This window comes from Pteropus medius, unplaced genomic scaffold (assembly GCF_902729225.1).
Source record: "Pteropus medius unplaced genomic scaffold, Ma_sr-lr_union100, whole genome shotgun sequence".
NCBI lineage: Eukaryota > Metazoa > Chordata > Mammalia > Chiroptera > Pteropodidae > Pteropus > Pteropus medius.
Window position 1 is genome coordinate 715248 of NW_024349142.1, and position 23099 is coordinate 738346.

The 23099-nt window shown below is 40.3% G+C and overlaps 1 protein-coding gene across 14 annotated transcripts in view; it reads right to left on the reverse strand.

The window, feature by feature from the left end:
- LOC120617034 (zinc finger protein 471-like) overlaps positions 1–23099 on the reverse strand; it is a 45508-nt gene that overhangs the window by 14200 nt on the left and 8209 nt on the right. For 3 of the 14 annotated variants that reach the window (XM_039880610.1, XM_039880612.1, XM_039880613.1), the window contains one exon: positions 20317–22685. In XM_039880610.1, the coding sequence (XP_039736544.1) occupies positions 20665–22685 (2021 nt within the window). In that variant the 3' untranslated portion in view covers positions 20317–20664. Of the gene's footprint in view, positions 1–448; positions 2609–6130; positions 6227–6520; positions 6633–6979; positions 7144–8997; positions 9094–9268; positions 9396–15104; positions 15197–15705; positions 22686–23099 lie in introns of those variants that run through there. The other 11 variants (XR_005656756.1, XM_039880617.1, XM_039880611.1 and 8 more) reach the window with 9 other exon arrangements.

The following is a 23099-nucleotide window of genomic DNA, read 5'->3' on the forward strand; positions in this document are numbered from 1 at the left end:
ACTTTATTTGAAGACATTGAAATTCAAATTTCACATAACATTCATGTTGTCCTAAAACATCGTTCTCTTCATTTGCTCAACCTTTAAAGTGTTTTTTCTTTTTTTTGGTTGTTGTTGTTGTTTGTTTGTTTGTTTTAATCAGATCATGGGCCATGCAAAAACAGTGAGAATTTGGTCATGAATCAGTTTGCTGACCCCTACTCTCTTGATGAGTGTACCTCAGGTTAATGGTTCCTTGAAAGTTTAATAGAATTCATTCATAAGTCCAGATGACTAAACAGATCAAATCTTGCCAAAATTTCTAAATCTTGATTAACGTAATTTTAATTTTCTGCACACCATCTTTCATTTCTGATTGTTTAAATTTCTTTGTTCCAGTTGGCCTACTCATCCATTTTCTCTACACACTTTCTAAGACTGTTGTCAGATGTAAAGGTGAATTTTCTCACCAACAAGGTCTCGTCACCTTACATTATGCAGATTAGATGGAAAGCCAGAACACTAACTCGACATGATGAAATCAAGCTTTAAACCAATGTAGGCAAAGCTTCACTGACTACCTTGAAACTCCAGTTCCTGATCTAAAACCTGGTTTCTCTGTGCCCCGTTCTATGCATCATTATTACTCAAAGCTAACTATGGTAATGCTTCAATGTGCCAGAATGTTTTTAAAAGAGCTAAAACTACTCAACATTTAACATGGATGAGGACTGTGTTAAGAGCATCTTAGGCATTAATCAGTTAAAAGGATCTCAATGCAAGTTTTTACATAAGGAGTGAATTTACACTTAAATCAATCTGACTACTACGTGAAAAACAAACTTGGAAAGGGTGAAAATAAAAGAGCAGGGATACCAGTTTTTAAACTACTAGAGTAGTCAGGTGAAATAATGACACTGAGACTATGAGGATGAGAGTGAGGATGGATTCCAGAGAAATTTGGGAAACAGATCCACAGGACTTGATGTGGAAGGTAAAGAGGAACGTGTTGAAGACTCTCCATTATGAATTCGCTGATGAGTGAAGTGTGTACTTTGCCTGAAGACTTTTCTACTTTTCTTATAGTTATAGGACCTCTCTCCAGTATGGACTCTTTTATGTTGATTCAGGTGTCCAATCTGTATGAAGGTTTTCCTACATTCTTTGCATTCATATGGTTTCTTTCCAGAATGGATTCTCTGGTGTACACTAAGAGACTGACGATGGCTAAAGGCTTTGCCACATGCACTACACTCATAAGGTTTCTCTCCAGTGTGACTTCTACGGTGACAAATAAGGGATGACTTTGTCTTGAATGCTTTCCCACATTCAATACATTCATAAGGCCTTTGGCCCGTGTGAAGCCTCTGATGCTGAGTGCAGGATGAGTTATCACCAAAGGCCTTCCCACATTCAGTACATTTATAGGGTTTCTCTCCAGTATGAACTCTCTGATGTTGAATGAGGTGTGTGGTCTGGCTGAAAGCTTTCCCACATTCCTTACACTCATATGGTTTCTCTCCCGTATGAGTTTTCTGATGCTGTGCAAGGTGAGCCTTCTGGGTAAATGCTTTACTACAAATCTTACATTCGTAGGGCTTCTCTCCAGTATGAATTCTCTGATGAGTGGCCAGCTGAGAACTGATGCTGAAGGATTTGCCACATTCCCCACATTCAAAGGGTTTTTCTCCAGTATGAATTCTTAAATGACTAGCAAGGTGTATATTCTGCCTAAAAGCTTTCCCACATTCTTTACATTTAAAAGGCTTCTCTCCAGAATGTACTCTTTGATGTTGAGTTAGTGATGCATGATGGCTGAAGGCTTTTCTACAAACGTCACATTCATATGGTTTTTCTCCAGTATGAATCCTTTGATGGACGGTAAGGGATGAGCCGTATCTAAAGGATTTGTCACATACATCACATTTGTAAGGTTTCTCTCCAGTATGGATTCTCCTATGTTGATTAAGTCCTATGTGATCACTGAAGGCCTTCCCACAGTCAACGCAATCAAAGGGTTTCTCCCCAGTGTGATAATACCTCCAGTGTCGAATAAGGGATGTGTTCTGTATGAAGGCTTTCCCACATTCAATACATTCATAAGGCTTCTTGCCAGTATGACATCTCTGATGTCGAGCAAAGGATGAGCCATCGCTGAAAGCCTTTCCACAATCGTTACATTTATAGGGTTTCTCTCCAGTATGAATCCTCTGATGAACAGTAAGGGAGGAGCTCTGAGTAAAAGTTTTCTTACATTCATTACATTTGAAAAGTTTTTTTCCTGAATAGATTCCTGTATGTTTTATTACCACTGTACTTTGGGGGAAACTTCTCTTAACTGAATCACGATTATGAATGCTCTCTTCTGAAACATCCAAAGGGAACCATCTTCCATATTTGTTATATGTACACTCTCTTTCTTTAGAGAGGGTTTTGTTATTAGTGACAGTCTCTTGCCTGAATTGTGTTTCCTGACCTACCAGCTTCCTTTCAAACACACCCTCAGAATCCCAATTTTCTCTGAAAGTGGAACACTCCAAATTAGTGTTTAAAGTTCTGTCTGTTAACACTTCAGCAAATAAATCCTGCTTTGGAAATAATTCCTGGGTCTCATGTACAGATTGTTGGCCTGAAACATATCAAGAAAACAAATATTTCCTTTATCATGTACTAGAAAAAAAGGAATCTGCTAAAAGGAAAATTGTGAATGAATTCACTAAATGGTGAATTACACCACATAAATTATGCATTTCTAAAAAGTACTGTGTTTAAACATGCAATCTACAATGTATGTAAACAGACTTCAGACTGAATTCATACAGAAATTTTAGGAGATGTGAGTAAAAATAAATAAGTAACTATATGTGGAATCAGTTACATATCAAAAGAGTAAGGAGTTAGAAAAAAAGCTCTGCAATCACACCACCTAAAAAATACAGGCTATGACATCCAGTGATTTTAACCTCACTCTCTCCTGCTTTGGATGCCAAAGTAGTCATCACGTCCCAAAAGTTTTTACAAAAAAACACGCCAAAACACAAAATAGACACTGTATTCTATAACATTCATTAGGACTGTCTAAAAGCCTGGTCATTCCCCTACAATCAGGAAATCGTTTTTCCGTGAACCATATTTTAATTGAGTAATTTCAACAAAAGCTACATTGCCAATTAATTGGTGGCCAAAGCTCAGTAGTAATATAAATCATTTTTACGTTTACCTGCTTGCTTCCACAAGCCTAACAAAATCCCTACTTCTCTGGCCATTTATTAAGGATAGGGCCATGCAATTTCTCATTTTGAAGAGACTGTTTTCATAATAATGGTAACTATTAATATTATATTTAATTATGTTCACATATACTACCTAACAAAAATGTCTTATCTCAGACTTTAAGTTTATAGGGAAAAGTTAAGGTGTCTGGAATCCTTTTGCTAAAACATATACCAAAACTTGAGCATGTGTAGTTATATCTCAATAAATAGTAAAGATGAAAATGGCAATGGGGAGATAATGCAGAGAGACAAATGTCTGGAAAAGGATGATCTTAAAAAGGGGAAAAGAGAAACTCTTTTTTTAAATGACAACTAAATATTAAAAGCCTCCTTTCTTAGATCAGTAACAAGACAAGAATGTCTGCTTTCACAATTTCAACTTAACACTGTTCTCAAAGTTCTAGCCAGAGAAATTAAAACTAAAAATTAAAAGGTATCAAAGTTAGAAAAGAAGAAGTAAAACTATATTCGAAGATGATAAAATCACATATATAGAAAATCCTTAAAAATCTGCAAACTCATTAGAGCTAATAAGTTAATTCATCAAAACAGCAGGATACAAGATCGACACAAAAAATGAGCTGTACTTCTATACTCTAAGAATGAAAAAATCTAAAAAGGAAATTATGAAAACAATTCCATGACAAACAGCATTAAAAGAAGAAATTATTTAGGGATAACTTTACCAAAGGATGTGCTGTATGCTGAAAACTACCAAACACTGCTGAATGAAATTAAGAAGACCTAAACAAATGGAAGGACATCCTGTATTCATGAATAGGAATACTTAACAGTGTGTTCGTGAATAAAATGAGAGCAAGAAAGAATAAGTAACAGAAGACCAAACAAATCTGTCATATGGTACAAATGGGAATAATACATCTATTAATAAAAAGAAAAATCTATGACTGAAACAAAAAGTCAACAAAGTAAATGCTTCTATACATAATGATACTAGCCAATGTAAACTACTATATAGCAACATCATGTGCAAACTTACAGTCTACATGAAACTGGAAAAAAATGTATCACATTTATAAAACAGGACTTATATTCATACTATATGAAAGCAAAGAAGTTGGACCCAATAGAAATGTGGGTGACGATTATAAAGTTACCATTTACAGAACATGAACTCTAACTGCATTTAAATGCATATATTCTCAACATCACAAGTTATCTAGGAAATAAAAATTAAAACAAAACTCATTTTCATCCAACAACTTGGCAAAAATAAACAAATACTAGTGGTGAAAATGTGGAGAAACAGGTTTCTCACATATTGTTCATCAAGAGTATAGCACTACATGCATAAAACTTTTAAAATACTAATCATGCGAAAAGATATGCACAAATTGGACCACTGTTTATTACAGGTAAAAACTGGAAGAGACCTAAATGTTTAAATGTCCACAACAGTCAGTCAGTTAAGTAAATTATGATATATACACATATATTGTAATACTAGATAGTCATTTAAAAAATGAAGTAGAATTATGTGCATCAAGTTTCTAAGGATATAAATAAAAGGAAAAATTGTAAAATGTTAAACTACATAGAAATTTTCAAAGTTTTACATATCACCATTTTAAAAGGCCTGATTAAAACAAAAGCTCTTATTACCACATGTGAAAAATAGTTCCAGACAATACATCAGTCACTGGGACTATTAAAACATTTAAGACACGGATACAGAAATGGGTATAAATGAGAAACATTTTATAAAAAGATAAAGAGAATAACCAAATTTAGGGAAAGTATTCAACCTCTTTCATAACAAAAAAAACTTTAGATTATAATCTTTTGCCAAATAAAAAGCAAACATTTTCATCAATATACCTCATGCTATGAAGATGCAATTAAACCCATACATCTAGTCATTGCTAGAGCTGCCGAAAGCTAAGAAAACTTTCAGAACCTGGCAGATGTCCATCATATTGAAGGATACAGCAATCCCCCACATGGAATTTTTACTTACATCAAGATATCTATTGTAACTGTATTTTTTCACACCTCACAGTAAGTGTGATGTAACCTAAGTATGTACAACATGGAACCATGTGATAAACATCTGTATGCCTGCCTGAATACACATTATAATTCTTACTATGCTAAAAAATGTGTTTATTATGACTCAAAAGGGGTCTGAAATTGCCTTGTTAACATACAGTGTTTATGGGTCATGATTTTCTACTCTTTTTCCAGACAGGTGATAGCATTACATTTCCTACAAACCATTTTTTTTTGAAAGAAAGTTCTTTCACTTCCCTGTGTACCAAACTAGGGACCCTCTACTTCCTGCAACCCGACTTCTGCCTGCCAGATCAGACTGAAACCAGGAAGCTCCTGGGCATCCTCCCCTCTATGTCCGGCAACGCCCGGTGGAGTCTGCAAACTCCATGCACGTCTCCCACGCCTCCCCCCCCCACTGTTACAGTAACTGCTTGGTGGTATGCGTGAATCTCTTCTCCAATTGCCTGCTGATGCCAAGTAGAGTGGTGCCCTCAAGTAAATTTCGATCCACGGTTCTTATAGGAATGAGTGCATAAGGAGGTGATCGGGCTGCCTGATCGATTACAGAAGAGTACACCTTTGGAAGATGGCCCAGAAGTATCAGGTTAGGGAAAAGTCACTTAAGGAACCAAGTGGCCGATGCACTTCCCAGTGGCCAGAAACAGGAGGTACACTACCTGGAATGAGCTGTCACCAAGGGGAGGGAGCAGAGGGGGAGGAAAGAACTCTGAAAGCCCGGACCTGTCTTCTGCCCAGACTGAAAGGACTTGGTACAGGCCACTCTCACACACCAGGAGGACTTGGTCCCGGGAAGGGCTGCATGGTAAGCTGTGGGGGCGTCTCACGCCAGGCCTCCCACTCACCTGAGAACAAGCCTGCTGTCAGCTCATGCTCCACCCGCCAGGGCTCTTTCCCTGGCTCCAGTAAGGAAAGCAAATCTGGCTTAGAAATGCGGCATCCTACGTGTGGGAAAGACATGGGGTTCTGTCATGCTCTTGGCAGTCTTAAAGTGAGAACCAGTTCCTTGGCTTTGAGATAAAAGTGTTAGGACAGGAAGAGGCAGAGAGGTAAGTGAGGAGTGACTGAACAGCAAAGGCGATGATGCTTCAAGCCTAATGAAGACACCAACTTTGAGCTCCACAAATGGCAAACTCTTATCTTTGGGCTTGGGAGCCCAACACACACACACACACACAAACATACTTCCAAATGGAGGAAAGATAAATTCAGATTTGGGACAGGGACATCCTTACCTACTGACCCCAGGTCATGGCTCTCCCACATCACATTCTTACAGAAGCTCCTCTTAGCTGGTTCTAGCCGCTGGGAGAAGTCTATGGCCATATTCGTGATAGTCACCAAGCTCTGAAATGGCACAAATGCATTTTCTGTACAAACCATGCTCGTGAACGTGCAATGGCTCTGGCAGGCTGGGCTGTGTCCACACGCTGTGAAAGAGGCACTCGGTCACTTACGTTCCAAGTGATCTAGGTCACATAATGACTAGGCTTAGTTACAGCATATGTTTTGGGGGGCGGGGGGGTGGGAACAGAAGAATAGGAGAATCTGTTTCTGCCATGGAGACTTTGTAATTCTGCTGAGAAGGAACTCATACACAGTGTGGATTGTCTAATGACGGAACTTCCCCACACTTGATACTCATTATTTGAAGTCTACAGACTCCTCGCCTCCCAATCTGTCTCCTGACTTACCGGCTGCCTCTCAAATAGAGCCTCATAATCCCAGTGTTCCCTTAGCATGGAGCACCCCAAACTGTAGCCAGTCAGTCTGCCCATGAGCACGGCCTCGGACAACTCTTCTCTACACAAATCCTTCTTTGGAGGTAACTCCTCGCCCTCCGGCACAGCCTTCCAGTCTGGAAGACAGGAAGAAAGTAAAGAGTGCTTTCATTCTGTATTAGTGTGAAGAAAACTTCCCAAATGTAATCAGATGAATTAAAATCTTCAGAAAAGCCTATCATTTTGAAAACTTTTCCATATGACCAACTGACCTTACATTCCCCAATTTATGTAGCTTTAACTCTGATACAATACAATACCAGCTTTCTCACCTAAAAGTCAACCAAACAGTGTATATTATGCTTTTACCAGGAAACTGAAAACATAAATGGAGGACTAAAATATGAGAGAGCTCACAAAGATTTAAATCTAAAATGTGGCAAATATAGACGAAGAGGGGAGGGTAGGCTACACAAGAAAATGCTATGATCCTCATTTCCGCTTATTCAGTAAAACTTGCTTTGACTCTCCATTTCATCCAGCAAAACTTTCTTCTCTAGTGCAATGTGCCATTATTACAATGCTAATAAAAACGTGATTTAATATAATGTTAAATAGAAAATGTTCTCAGAAACACCATTTCAGTTCTCTTATGCTACACGCTGATCACGTGAGCCATTGTATTTTGTAACTCTAAACAGCCTGTTCTGTTCTGTCAATACTAACTTTTCCTTTGAAGTATGATTTCAACAGTAAGCTCTTACAAAATTCTCAAGTCTTTAGAAATTCTTGTTATTTCCTATTATAGAAACCTCCAACAGAAGTCTTTAATTCTGATTCCTCATCTTACTTGAGTAATTTGCTGTTCCAGAAATAATTGTGGTTGAAAGCTCTGTATACCCCAGTGGTATAAATATTATCACAATATCTGAAAGAATATTCCATCAATCAAAATCAGTGTTCTTTTCTTCAAGAGCCAATCACCTGACTGCACACTACCTGTCTGCACTGCGAAGTCCACTTGAATGCTAAATCAGTTATGGCCAAAGTCAAACTCGTCTCCTAACCTACCAATCTCTTTGTTCTCATTCAAATGTTTCTGCTAAAGGCTCTACTCTCATTACCCTGCTTAAAACTGGGAATGAATTTTCTTTTTCCTCTTGAGTACCTATTTACACTTACCATACAGGGAATAGCAGTTTCTATTCAAGGTACGTACAGATATGTCTTATCTCCCCTCTGAAACGGTTAATTCTTTAATAACGTTTTTTTTTTTCAATTACAATTGACATTCTATATTATTTTATATCAGTTGCAGGTGAGATGGTTAATTCTTTAGTGGCCTACACTCATCTTATCAACCAGTACCTAATAGCCTTACTCAAAGGTGACACTCAGTAAAAATCAGTTAAAAGAAGTTCACAAATGTTACAAAATAGCCATGGGGATGTAAAGTACAGCACAGGAAATATAGTCAAAAATATTGTAATAACTCTGTATGGTGCCAGGCGGGGACTACACTTATTGCGGGGAATCACTTTGTAAATTATATAAATGTCTAGCCATTGTGCTAGACACCTACAACTAATTTGATATTGAATGTCAATTGTATTTGAAAAATAAAAGTAAAAAATAACTTCATAAACCAGTTAATTAATCAAAGAGAAATAAGACAATAAAAATGACATCAAAATCAGGTAAAGATTTTGTAAAGAACGAAGATGATATATACGTCTGAATGACAATGGGTCAGAGGAGGAGCTAGGAATTGGGACCCAGAGGAGAGCAAATGAAGTTATGTTTAGAGGGAGGGGAGCAAAGCTGGAGAGGACAGACACGGGGGATGCACACGTGGGCAGTCCATTCTCAAGAGGATTTCATTTGCCTTCTGGGCCCAGAGCTTAGGAAGAGTCTGTTGATGGTCCTGTACATCTGAGGTTGCTGAGCTGTGACCGGCAGTGGCTTCACCCCACCTGACACCCCACGCTCACCTGGACACTGGCCTCTGGTCACCTCTCTCTTGGCCATCCAGAGCTCTTTCCTTTGTTCCAATGAAGAGATTATGTCGGGCTTAGAGAAGCAAAGTCCTAAATACATAAAATGAAACAAGACAGGGTCACGCTGTTGGTCTGTCCAGATTTGAGATGCAGGGGCCCTGGCTTGATGGGAGAAGGCTAGTGTGAGCCTTGCTAAAGGAGTAGGACTTCTGGGTTTCGGTGGCATACAAGGGGAAGGTGAGAGAAGGGGCGAGGACACTCTCACCCAGCGACACCAGGTTCCTGTAGTTCTCCAGCATCACACGCCTGTACAGGTCCCGTTGGTCAGAGCTCAGCCGCTCCCACTCCTCCTGGGAGAAATCCACAGCCACATCCCCAAATGTCACCAAGCTCTGAAAGGACAAAACCAAATTCTATCACAACTGGGGGTTTTTATGGACTGAACTGTGTCCCTCAAATTCATGTGTTGAAGTCCTAAACTCTGGTACCTCCGAATGTGACTGTATTTGGAGATAAGGCCTTAAAAGAGGTAATAAAAAGTTAAATGAAGTCATATGGTGGGGCCCTAATCCAATCTGACTGGTATCTTTCGAAGAAGAGAAACACCAAGAATGGGGCCACACAGAGAAAAGGCCACATGAGGGCACAGCGAGAAGCAGAGGGAGGCCCCAGGAGAAACCAAACATACTAACACCTTGATCTTGAACTTCTAGCCACCAGAACTGTGAGAAAAGAAATCTCTGTTTAGGCCTCCCAGTCTGTAGTATTTTGTCATGGAAGCCTCACATAGGGGACTGAGGGTTACCTCTTCTTCATTTTGGGTAAGAGAATATATGTGGAAAGAATAATGTCTAGTGATCTGGACATCTAGTTAAATACAGGACAGTTGGACTCATTATGTCATAAAATCCAGAAAAGAGAGAAAAATATGGAGACAGTCCCTGCCTTTAGGGAACTGGCAATTCTGTGCAGGTAAAAAGAGGTACACACAAGAAAAATATTTGACATCATTCAAATGATACATAACAAAAGTAAACTGTTCCATGCACAGTGTTTAACATGAGGATGTTTGAAGGGCCTGGATCAACACAACAAATGGGAAAATAAACCTGGGCATGAACCTCAAAACATGAACATGAATCCCCAAACAGAGTTCTAAATTTTTCTGTTTGACTTGTGGTGTTCACCAAATGTTGAGTGTTTATTAAAAAAATAAATAAAACAAAATAAAATGCTTGGTGATACTTGCAGGAAACAGCCAAGAACTTAGTGTGAGCTTTGATCAAAAGAGGTACTCCCGTGCCCACCTGAGCGAGCTAGTCCAAAACAAATGTGGTTGGTTCGCAACAGTCATTTTGCAAGGTGGAGCATCTGGCCATGAAAGCAGGGCAACTGATCTATGGGCTGAATAACTGGCAGGAGTGTTCATCTTGTAGGAAAGAATCAGTTCCAGCTCTCCGTGCTGTTCATACTGATCTGTTATTGATCCACATGTTACACCAGCAATTTGTTAAATGCCTTCAGTTTTGAAAACTGTGCAAGATTCTGCACAGCGGACATCCACAAGTATACTGAAACTCTAATGTTTCAATGCATAAGCTAAGTGAAATAAGCCAGACAGAAAGACAACTACTACATGATCTCACTTAAATGTGGAATCTAAAATAGTCAAACTCCTAGAAGCAGAAAGTAGAATAGAGGTTGCCAGGGGTCGGGAAGAAGTGAGGAAGCAATGGTCAAAGGTACAAACTTCCAGTTGCACAATGAACATGTTCTGGAGATTTTCTATACAGCACAGTGCTTATGGCAAGCAATACTGTATTGTATACTGAAAATTTGCTAAGAGGGTAGATCTTACTACCAGAAACAATAAAAACTGGGAGGAAACTTTGGGAGGTGATGGATAAGGTTATAATTTTGATGGTGGTGATGGTTTCACAGTGTAACTTATCCTCAAACTCATCTAGTTGCATACATTAAAAATGTGCTTTTTACATGTCAATCATACTTTAATAAAATGACTTAAAAACAAAAAACATGTTAATGCAACTGTTTTAAGCTATGTTCAAAGATACAGATGCTCAGACACAGGCTGCTTCTATGTTTCTGACCCAACTGTAGAAGATGGGCTTTCACAGGTTCCAGTCTTACAGAACTAATTGCATGCCTGTCAGTTGGCAAGTCTTGCACTATTTTTTTTTAAATATTCAAATATCCCAAATATTTTTCAGATATCCTTCATCAATTATACCACCTTTTAAAAATCTTTAAACTATATTTATAGTATCTTTACAAGAACTTTGAAGTTTACTGATGCAGAGAAAATCATGCCCACTTTTCTACCATTTATTACCACTGTCATTGGTAAGAAAACTGACTGTGGGTGCTCCTAGAGGGAAGAATACAGGCTGAAACTTTTTCTTATACTTGGCAACTCGGTTTTTGTGGTTCTGATTATGTTTTCTTAATAAGAAATGTCCCCTTCTCCACCACTCTAATCCGATGCTCAAGAGAGACCTGTCAACAGTATGTGTTCCCTCGTTTTGTCAGTTATACATATAATCAATGACTCTTTTTTGTTTGCAAATCTTTTACTGTAAATAATAACAATTACAGCTATGGCCCAACATACTAGACACACAACAACCCCAACAGTCGGTGTTATCACCTTCCCATTGTCCAGGTGAGGCAACAGCTGTAACCTGAGCCCACCGCAGAGCCAGATCTGATGCTGGCAGCCTGGCTCCACAGTCCTCGCTCTGAACCTCTACCTCAAAGGTCAGCAAAGTCTTTCTGTAAAAGGGGGGAGAGTCAATGCTTTAGTGAATATGCCAGTGAAGCAGAAATGCTGCCACAGACGTTATGTAAATGAGGCATGGGCTGTGTTCCACGGAGACTCTACTCACGAACACAAAATGAGAATTTCATATAACTTTCACGTCATAAAATATCGTTCTTCTTTTGAAGATTTTCAACCACTGAAAAATGTAAAAACCATCTGTAGCTCGAGAGCTAGACAAAAAGAGCTGATGGGTCAGATGTGGCCCATAGGACAATTTTGCCTACTTCTGTCCTATGTTATGTAGTTTTGTTAATGTGTATCACCTAAAACAATCATGATGACATGAAATGCTGACAGGTAACACTTACTGAGTTCTTACCACGTGCCAGGCACCTTGCACGTATTAACTTAATTAACCCCTAGAAGAGTCATGAGGCAAGTACTATTTGCATTTTTACAAAGAAAATGTGTCATTTAAATTGCCTCAGGCCGCACAGCAATTAGGTGCCAGAGCAAGCATCTGAACCCAGGTGTCTGGCTCCATAGCCCACACCTGTGACTGCCAAGCCACCTTCAAAGGTTCCATTCAGACAACAGCAAGGATGCTTGCTGTCCTTTCACCTTGACAGAAGAACGAGAGCCACTGGAAAACACGGCTTTCAAGCAAAACACACTTTCTCTAATTGATGTCTGGTCCAATCTGCTTCATTCAAGCGATACAAAACACTCTCAAATGTGCAGGTCATATTTTTATTCCTGTTGCTACCATGTAGGTGTGGAGATTTCCAAGTGGGCCTCACAATGTCATACTATAGCACAGAGAAAACACACAGGTACAGAATCTGCTCCTGATGTAAGAATTTAATTTGGTGCTCTCTCACTCAAAAAAGATGAAACATAGACATTAAAAACAACGAACAAAAAGCAAAAGCAACTCCATCCTTACAGAAAAATACTGTGTTCATGTTTTACAGGAAGAACTGAATAAAAAGCATTTTACAGGAAAAAAGTGCATGAAACAAATTTTTTTTTTTTTCCAATTCAATTTAGTTAATTTGAAAGCACACAACTAAAAAATTGGTAATGCTTTCTGGGTTATTTTGGGGGAAGTTTACTTTTTTCTAAAGCATGAATTCTAGCTTTTGTGGCCCTATTGCTGTTCCACCCAAATATACTTGTAAAAGTATTCTGATTTAAGTTTAGTTAACTTTAACCCCAAATGTAATAAAAACTGCTGCAAATATATTCCTAGGAAATAACTAGGATAAAGCACATTTCAGGTATAAAAACAATTACCATAATACTATATCAAATTAGCAAGACATTAACTACAAGAGAACTTTAAGACTATATTCAAATATGCATCCAACAAGTATTTTCTGTATCAGGCACTGGGGCAAAACTGTCTCAAATCCCTGCCTGTGTCAGGTGTACTTTGCAGTAAAAGAATCAGACAAGAGAAAAGCAGACAAAATAGGGGATGTTGGGAAGTGCTAAGAGTTATGAAAAGTAAAACAGGGATGAGGGATATAAAGATCTGGGTAAAAGGCTTGAAATTTCATATAGGGTGATCAGGAAAATGAGAAGGCAATTTTGGAGCAAGCAAAGTGAGTGATGGGAGCGTGTCATCAATGTCAGAGCCAAAGGGGACAGGCCCTGTAGATCATATTAAGTATTCTGGCTTCCTTCAGGGAAGCCATTGGGGGGGTTTTGAGCAGAGAGTGACAGAGCAGTTAGAACATACCCTTTTGGCTGCTGTGTGGGGAAGTGACCTCAGGGAGCCTCAGGAGAAGCAGGTCACAGCAGAGGAGTCTAGAGGCCAACAGTAAGGTAACGAGGGCCGAGGCGGCAGTGGTGGGGATGGGAGGTTAGCCCCAGATTCTGAATATGATTTAAAATGGTGCTGACAGGACTTGCAAACACATCAAATACAGGAGATGAGGGAGAAAGGAGACAAGGATGGTGCCAAGGTTTACAGCCAGAGTGAATGACAGCATGATTCTACCATGGTCTGGATCAGAGACAACTGCCGGAGGAGTGGGTTTGGGGGAGAATCTCAGGAATTTGCATCTGGAGGTGGTTAAGTTTCATTTGTATCCAACTTGACTCCTCCAAGTGGATACAAAGGTCTGGAGTTTGCAGGAGAGGTCTGGGCTGGAAAAGTGAATTTGGGAGAAGCCAGCACATTGTTCATTTTTATAGACAAGAACAGGGTAAGGTGTGGACAGACAAGGAGAGTTACGAGTCAGGGTGATGAGGAGGAACCAGCAGCAAAAAATGAGGTCAGGAAAGTGGAAGAAAGCCAGAGGCATGTGGCATCCCAGAAGCTAAGGAGGAAAAGGGTCCCATTGGAGGGCCAGGGATGACCTATTTCAGAGGTTGGCCTCCCCGCTCCGGGGCTGCTTTAGTTCTGGGGGGCAGAGAAGAATAGCTGCAGCAGAGACCTTATGGCCCTTAGAGCCTAAAAGATTTGCTACCTAGCCCTAGACCTGGATGACTTGCCAACCTCTGAGCTATTTCAAGTACCAAAGAGTCAAAAAAGACTAAGAACTGAGTACTCCAGGTGGCAATGTGGGATCACTCTTAACCTCCTTAAAAGCAGTTTGGGTGGGACAACTGGAGCCCGATTTGTATGTTTACGAGATAGCCACATATATTTATGGGATACAGCTAACAAACAAAACTATTAACACTTTAAGGAGCCACATAATCAGTGGGGAAAAAACCTTTCACGTTGCACTGAAAATGCTGCTCTTCCACCTTCTGCATGCTAGAGAATGCCTCTCCCTTCAAAATGGCTCAAAAATCACCTGTCGGTAAACACTGTAACCTACCCCCAGGGCGGACAGAAACCAAGAGCTCCTTCCAGCCACTGTCACAATACTCAGTCCCAGCACTTGCAGTCTAGAACCTTTTTGCTCTGTGTTTTCCACCAACAGGCTGCGAGCTCCTAGCAGGGACTGGGGCTTGGCCATCTGTTTCTCCAGAGGCTGGCAGGAAGTGGACACCAAATAAAGCAGGTACAGCACAAAGAGCTGCCATGTTTTCCACGAGGAGTACCTTTCTCCATTAGAGTCCCCTCGGAGAAAAGTGGCACAGGGAGGAGCTGAATCCCTTCGCCTTTGAAGAATGGGACAAAGAGGAAGGGGGAAAGAAGCCCTGGGCCATCTCTGTAGCCCATCACCAGGACGCCAGGAAATGGGAACCAATTCCTAGGACAGGTCTCTTAAACTAAAAATTTTTTTAAAGGAAATCAACATTACTGAGTCCTGAAAAGCAAGGGTGCCTTTCAGAGAGGAGACAGGAAAAACCAACTCACCTGGGACATGGCTTGGGGTTCATTTCCTGTCCCTGCTGTCTCCTGCTTGTGCCTCCTCTCCTGGGGAAGGGCAGTGTTGCTGCAAGGCAGAGCTGGGGGGTGCGGGGGAGAAAGGGGCAAGTAGACATCAGGTCTACACAGCATTTCTCCATCTCCAGCCCTGAAAGGCTTCCTTCCTGCTGAGTCTTACTACAGCCATCAATCGGAAAGGACTTCGGCAGGCAAAGAAATAACTCTGGCATATACAGGATGAGGCCACTTTTGAACAGGCAGCTGGGATATGGCCATTACTCTACCTTGGGCTGCCTCGAGAGCAGGGGTGGCGGTGGTTTCCTTCCCTGGGAGCATGAAAATGAGGAATGTCTGCTTAGGGTGAACCTGAGAAAGCCCAGGTCCTTCCCTACACCGCTGCTTGACATTCTACCTCAAGTTCAACTTTCAGACCTTTGGATTCCCCCGACTCGCGAGCCTCGGGGCCTGGGGACATCATTCACGACAACCTGGGCCTCGAGAGCCCTCTGTCCCAAGTCTCCCAGTCCCCTCATCCTGAGAAGGATGAACTCGTCCTTGGCCACCCCACAAGGCCACCTGTCACCCTCACCTCTGTTCTGCGGCACCGTGGTCACCGCTCGTCGCCGGCCCTTGGAGGTGAGGCCGTTCCCTGAGCGAGGCCTTCCCCGACCGCGGCGGACAGAAACGGCCTGGGTCGCCACAGTCCGGCTTAGGCCCGCTTCGGGCTTTGTGCCGGGGGCGCCTCGACGCGCCGGAAACCCCAGCTTGCTCTCCCCAGAGCTCCCGGCCGCACTCGCTACCCCCCGCATGTCTCCGCAATCCGGCTAACACACTCGCCCAGCCCCGGCACGCCCGGCCGCCAGTAAACCCGCCCCTACCCCACGCCAAGAGCGGACGCCGAGCTCACAGCCACGCAGGGCGCGCAAGAACCAAGCAGCCCGCAGCCGCCGGAAGTGGGCGTGCCTGATGCCGCAGTGCCCTCTGGGAAGCGTAGTCCCGGCCGGGCCCGCGAATGCGTCCGGCGGAGCGCGGGTTGCGAGAGGTAGGTCTACCCCAGGCCCACACTGCGCCCGTCGGCGACTCCCCGGGCAGGTCGGTCGGGACTGGCTGGAAGTACAGGTCGCCTGAGCGACAGAGGGGCGATCCAAGGGATTGCGGGAGCCGGCGCCAGTGTTGGCGCGCGCAGGTATGCTTGCAAGGAGGTGGGGCTTACGGCGAGGGGCGTGGCCTAAGAGGATGAGAGGACGCTGAGTGGGGGAGGTAGTGTGGTCCTCAGATAGATGTCCCGCGCGTAGTCACAGCCGACAGAATGGGGAAGCGCAGGGAAGCAGGGACAAGCCTGTGACTGTGATGGCGGGGAGCGGGGGGCTGGGGGAGCGGTGCGTGTGTTAGCGAGTGTGCCTTCGCGTGTCCGAGGCGCACTTTTGACTCGTCTCCTTGGATACTCCAGCCTCCCCCATCTGCCATACCCATCAAATGCGGTAGGCTCACGTATTTGCAGAAGCTGGTTCTGAGCAGTTTTCTGTTTTTAATGATAATGTGGAATTATTTATTTAAATATTAATTGCCCATATTAATTAAAAACAAATTATAAAATAGTAATGATCTCATTTTTATAAAAATAGCTATGTATACATATATATTGATCAAAATGTTAATTAGTGGTAGGATAATGGATGATTTTATTTACTTTGCAACAATCTATATTATATGAATTTCAAAAATAGTAACATTCCTTGGCCCCAAACTGTTTTTGTCATGGCTGGATCCTTTGTATCATTCACTAGTCATTTCCCCAGAGCTGCCCAGCCTCCTAGTAACAAATAAGACCTCTCATGACCTTATAAAATCCCCAGCATAACATTCATCATCCGAAGTTAGCTGACATTTATTTACAAGACTATATCACAGGAGTGCCAGAGTGGGAAATCTGTTCATGAAAGTCACTACCATTAATAAAGAAAAGGTGAAAAAAATCCTCTACCTCAATACATGAGGAAAAAGCATCTGATAAAGTCTAATACACAACTGTGATTTAAGGAAGTTTAGTAAACTAGGAATGGTCAAGAACATCCCTTACTTACCTGAATTAAAATTTAAAATAAAATTGTTCTAAACTTCAAATACTTTCATTCAGCTTCAGTTAAAATTGTTTTTTCCAGTGCCGGGTAGAGAGGTTGCCAGTTCTATGAATAGAAATGAAAAGCATAAACTCTGTCCTTTACTGTAAAGAATATTTACTCATCATTTACCATAAATGTCAAAAAGGGTGGGAAGCCTCAGTCCAAGAATTTAAGTCTTGCTTGCAGTAGTGATAAATTTGACTTTATCAGACTGAAATACTCAGTATGTGAAATAACTTTTTAAAAAATCAGTGAAGCCATAATGTTGGTAGGCTAAATGGAAAATTGGATAACCTTTATTCACAGATATCTCAGACAAAAGAGAATTAGTTAGCATGGTTTCTTAATTCTTTTTAGGGAGCTTAGATTCATAAAATTCCGAAATTCTCCCAGAAGTCCCCATTCCAATAGCCACAACACCAACTGTTCCTAATATTTTACTTAAGAAACCTACCAAAACTGTGATATTTAGCAACCACAGCCATATAGCTCAGGGCCAGATGGGTAACAGTCCATGGCCTGTTAGGAACCAGGCTGCATAGCAAGAGGTTAGCGGCAGGCAAGAGAGCAAAGCTTCATCTGTATTTGCAGCCGCTCCCCAGCACTAGCATCACTGCCTCAGCTCCACCTCAGATCATCAGGCATTAGACTCTCGTAGGAGCACCAGTCCCTGGTGCCAAAAAGAATGGGGACCGCTGATATAGCTTACAACGAAGAGAGTCTTTCGACTGTGTTACAAAAATGGCTTATGTTCTAGTCCATGCCTTAAAGCAAAAATTTTAAGATGTAAGTAGTTCTTTCTTTTGCTTTATATTATACAATTCCATTATGAACAGACATCATACATACTTCTTGGACTGGCACTTCTTGCCCTCTTTCTATTGGTCTAAGGCAAGAGTGATCTAGACCACAGCTGATTGTTGCTATCAATGAATGCTTTTGTGGCACAAAATAAGATTAAGAGCCTAACAATTCTTTGCCCCAGTTTGCCCGAAAACCAGACTTTAATAACATTTTCTGAGGATCTTTTTTGCCTGAAACCCACTCAGTGCCAACAATTTCTGTATTGGTTAGGTTTTTTTAGTTGACAGCAAAAGAACTTAATCTAATTTTAAAAGGAAAACAAACCACTGGTGGGGTACAGCCTGGGAAGAACATGAATCAGGTCAGCTCCAGCAATCAGCAGCAGGAACTTAAAACACCATCTTTAAGCTGGGGCCAAAGGTGATTCATATTCAACTCCATTGTCCCAAGGCCGCACTTGCTGTATCTGATTGGATTAAATTGAACTACATACTATTGGCAACACAAACCAAACCTCAAGAAATGACATCAAAGCAGCTCCTCAAAGCAGCTAAGAGGAGTTTGTGCATATTTGTATGTGCATGGTTTCTATTTACAGTGTAGAGAAAAACAACAAATATTATCTGATATGTCTGCATTTTCCTAATTTTACTTTACAAAGGTTATATATTTAAAACTATGTGAACCCATTATATAGTTATGAAAATTATTTTCAATTAATAAACTACACTTTCCCTGAGTACAGAAATCCACCTTGTTCTTTCCAGTGACTGCATAAGAATCTCCTGAACTGATTTTCCATAATTTAAGTAATCAACTTACTACTATTGGACATTATAGCTGTTCAAATTTTTACTATTCTTTAATAAATGTGCTTATGCATATATTTCTGCACTTGTGCTATTCGAGATGTACGTAGATGTAGAATTGTGGCAAAAAGTAATTAATTACATTGGAAATGTTGAGAGGTAACAAACAACACCAACTGCCCTCTAAAGTGCCCTTCCACCAATTTATTCTCTCAATATATGAAAATGTATTTTCAGATCTGCAAAATATTGGGTATTAGCAAATCTTTACATTCACATAAAATTTGTGTGTGTTTGTGTTGGAAGTAAGCTTAATTATATTTACCTGATAATTATTACAGTTAAGAACTTCCTCCATTTTGATTGTTTCAAGTTCTTCATGGAGGAGTCACTTATTAGTATGCTTTTCCAGGCTGTATATGTTATCCAACAGCACTTCTTATAAGAGCTTTATCCTTCATAAGACGTTTAAAGTTCTCAGTCTGCGTGTGCCTGTTAACCTTGCATACAGTGTCTTATACCAGGGACAAGGTTTAAACCTTTTACATAGTCCAACCTGTCACTCTCTCTCTTCAAGGCTCCCGGACTCTATGTCCTGCTTTCCAGTCTTCCTCAACCCAAAAGGATAGAAATATTCAACATTCTGCTCTAGAATTTTCATATTGTGTTTCCTATTAGATCTTCTATCTATATTGAATGAAATTCTAAGGGATGAAATGCAGATCTCGCTTTATTTCTAGTTGGAGAACTAATTGCCAAACACCATTTAAATAATCCATCCCTCCCAGTGGACACATTAAAAATACCACTTTTGCAATATACTAAATTTGTAGGTATACGATCTTTTTCAAAAATTTCCTTTAGATGCTTGCCCACTTACCATTCTACTAAACTTCAGAACAAAACAATGTAAAAATTCCCTACAAAGAGTGTGACTGGAATTAAGTGAATGCACAAACACCTTTACAATGATGAAACGTCCATCTAGAAACCTATATGATCTCCATTTATTCAGAGCCTCTGTTCTCTTTCAATAGAGGGCAATAATTTCCTTTCTATATATGTCTGTAACTAAATTCATCTATAATTTCATGTTTTTCTGGAGTTGACATGAATGTTGAAAAAAGTGGAATAGTTTAAATATTTTTTCTATACTGCATGACAGCTTAATTACTGGTTCCTTAAAAGTTAAGAATTTATGAAACCAGGTGATTTTAAATAATGCTGGACTATGCAAGTTTTCTATTTCTTCACTTTTAAGTATTAGTAATATTTATTTTTTTGCCTGGACTAAATAGTGTCTTACATTCTTCCCGGCAAGTTTGAATTCATTTTTTCCAGTCTTATCCAGAGTTTCCAAAACCAAAACACAACCAAAAACATATTCTCTGTGCATCAAGCCATACTGAATTTCCTCAGCAACAAAGAAACACAGCTTCATAGTCATGAAAAAGCCACTATATCAGTCTGTTAAACATTAAGCTTTAATCATACTAATGTTAATCCTCATCATCCACCATAAGATATAACTTCAGCTCCAAAATTGTTATGAGCACTCATATACTGCTTTTCAGAGTTTATTATTTAAAAATAATGCTTAAATAGACTCTGAAGAATATTGACCTAAAATTAAACAAGTACTAAGAGTCAGGCAGTATGCTAAATACTTAATATACATCAACTAGTTTGAAGTGTCATAATAGAGTTTTAAGAGAAGAGTAATATAATTACATTTGTATCTTTAAAAGACCACTGTGGCAACAGTATGAATGAACTTGAAGGGAACAAAAGAGGATGCAAGGGAACCAAATTTTACACAATTGGAATAGTCCAGGTAAATGGACTGTGTTTTTGACTAGGGCAATGAGAACTAAAAGAAGGGGATGAAGTCCAAAAATATTTAGTAGCTATATCTGCAGACCTTGGTAACATAGGGGGTGAGGAAGAGCTGGATGCCTGAGTTGACTCTGTAGCATGAATTTTCTGGTGATGAGCAAGGTGTGCATTTTGTCTGAAGACACTTCCACATTCCTTACATTTATAAGACCTCTCTCCAGTATGAGTTCTTTTATGTAAATTAAGGTGTCCAATCTGGCTAAAGGTTTTTCTACATTCCTTACACTCATATGGTTTTTCCCCGGAATGAATTCTCTGGTGAACAGTAAGGGATTGACGATGGCTAAAGGCTTTACCACATTCACTACACTCATAAGGTTTCTCCCCAGTATGGCATCTTTGATGACAAACGAGGGATGATTTTGTCCTAAATGCCTTCTCACATTCAACACATTCATAGGGCCTTTGGCCAGTATGAAGTCTCCAATGCTGGGCACGGGATGAACTATCACTAAAAGCCTTTCCACATTCAGTACATTTATAGGGTTTCTCTCCAGTATGAACTCTCTGATGTTGAATGAGGCGGGTAGTCTGGCTGAAGGCTTTCCCACATTCCTTACACTCATAAGGTTTCTCTCCTGTATGGATTTTATGATGTTGAGCAAGGTGAGCCCTCTGGTTGAAAGCTTTACCACATTCCTTGCATTCATAAGGTTTCTCTCCAGTATGAATTCTCTGATGAGTGGCCAGCTGAGAACCGATGCTGAAAGCTTTCCCACATTCCTTACATTCATAGGGTTTCTCACCAGTATGAATTCTCAGATGACTAGCAAGGTGTATACTCTGCCTAAAGCCTTTCCCACACTCCTTACATTCATAAGGCTTCTCTCCAGAATGCACTCTCTGATGTTGGATGAGTGAAGCATGATGACTAAAGGCTTTCCCACAGACATGACATTCATAAGGTTTCTCTCCTGTGTGAATTCTCTGATGTACAATAAGGGATGAGCCGTAGCTGAATGTTTTTCCACACACGTCACATTTGTAGGGTTTCTCTCCAGTATGGATTCTCCTATGTTGAATAAGGCCTATGTGATCACTGAAGGCTTTCCCACAGTCAGCACAATCAAACGGTTTCTCTCCAGTGTGATAATATCTCCAGTGACGAATAAGAGATGTGTTCTGCCTAAAGGCTTTCCCACATTCAATACATTCATAGGGTCTCTTGCCAGTATGACATCTCTGATGTCGAGCAAAGGATGAGCCATCACTGAAGGCCTTTCCACATTCCCTACATTCATAGGGCTTCTCCCCAGTATGAATTCTCTGATGTTGAGCAAGGTGTGCAGGCTGGCTGAAGGCTTTTCTACATTCCTTACATTTATATGGTTTTTCTCCAGTGTGAATTCTTTGATGTTGAATAAGGTGTACATTCTGGCTGAAGGCTTTCCTACATTCTTTACATTCAAAGAGTTTCTCTCCGGTGTGAATTCGGTGATGTTGAGCTAGGTGTTGACTCTGGTTGAAAGCTTTCCCACATTCCTTACACTCATATGGCTTCTCACCAGTATGAATTCTCTGATGAACAGTAAGAGATGACCTCTGAGTGAAGGTTTTCTCACATTCATTACATTTAAAAAGTTGCTTTCCTCCACAGACTCTTTTGTGTTTTCTTACCATAGAATTTTTAGAAAAGCTTTTTTTATCAGACTTGTGATTATAAACATTCTCTCCTGCATTGTCTAGATGGACAAATTTCCCAGATTTATTATATTTGTGGTCTATTACTTTAATAAGGGTTTCTTTACGAGTGAGTGTTTCTTGCCTGATAAATGTCTCTTGGCTTACCAGCTGCCTCTCAAAAATATCTTCACCTTTCCAGTTTTCCCTAAAAGTGGAATGCTCAAATCCATAGCTTGTAATTCTCTCCATTAACACATCATCATATACGAATGGCGTCAGAGATAATTCTTGTGTCTCACAGCTAGATTCCCAATCTGAAAGATACCAAAAAAAAAAAAAATTTTTTTTCCCTTTCATGGGCTATAACAAAGAAAACATATAAGATGGAAAAGGGGATTCAAAAATAATGAATCCCCATAAAAAACATCTTTTATATACAGGCATGTCAGCTGAAAACTTGCAACAAGACCCCAAAGAATGAGAGAGCTCATAGAGGAACATGGAATAGGTGATTAAGAAAACTAAATGTAGGATAATGAGGTCCTAGAAAAGTAGTCTGTAAGGAAATATTTTATGCCTGTATTAACTAACAGACTATAAATTAAACTCCCTCTTTCTATTCTCTTCTACTTCTAATTAATTTGCATAACAGCTAGGTTAACTTTGTTTAAATAACAATATCCTCACAGCTGTATCATCCCTACTGCTGCTCAACAATCTCTACAGAG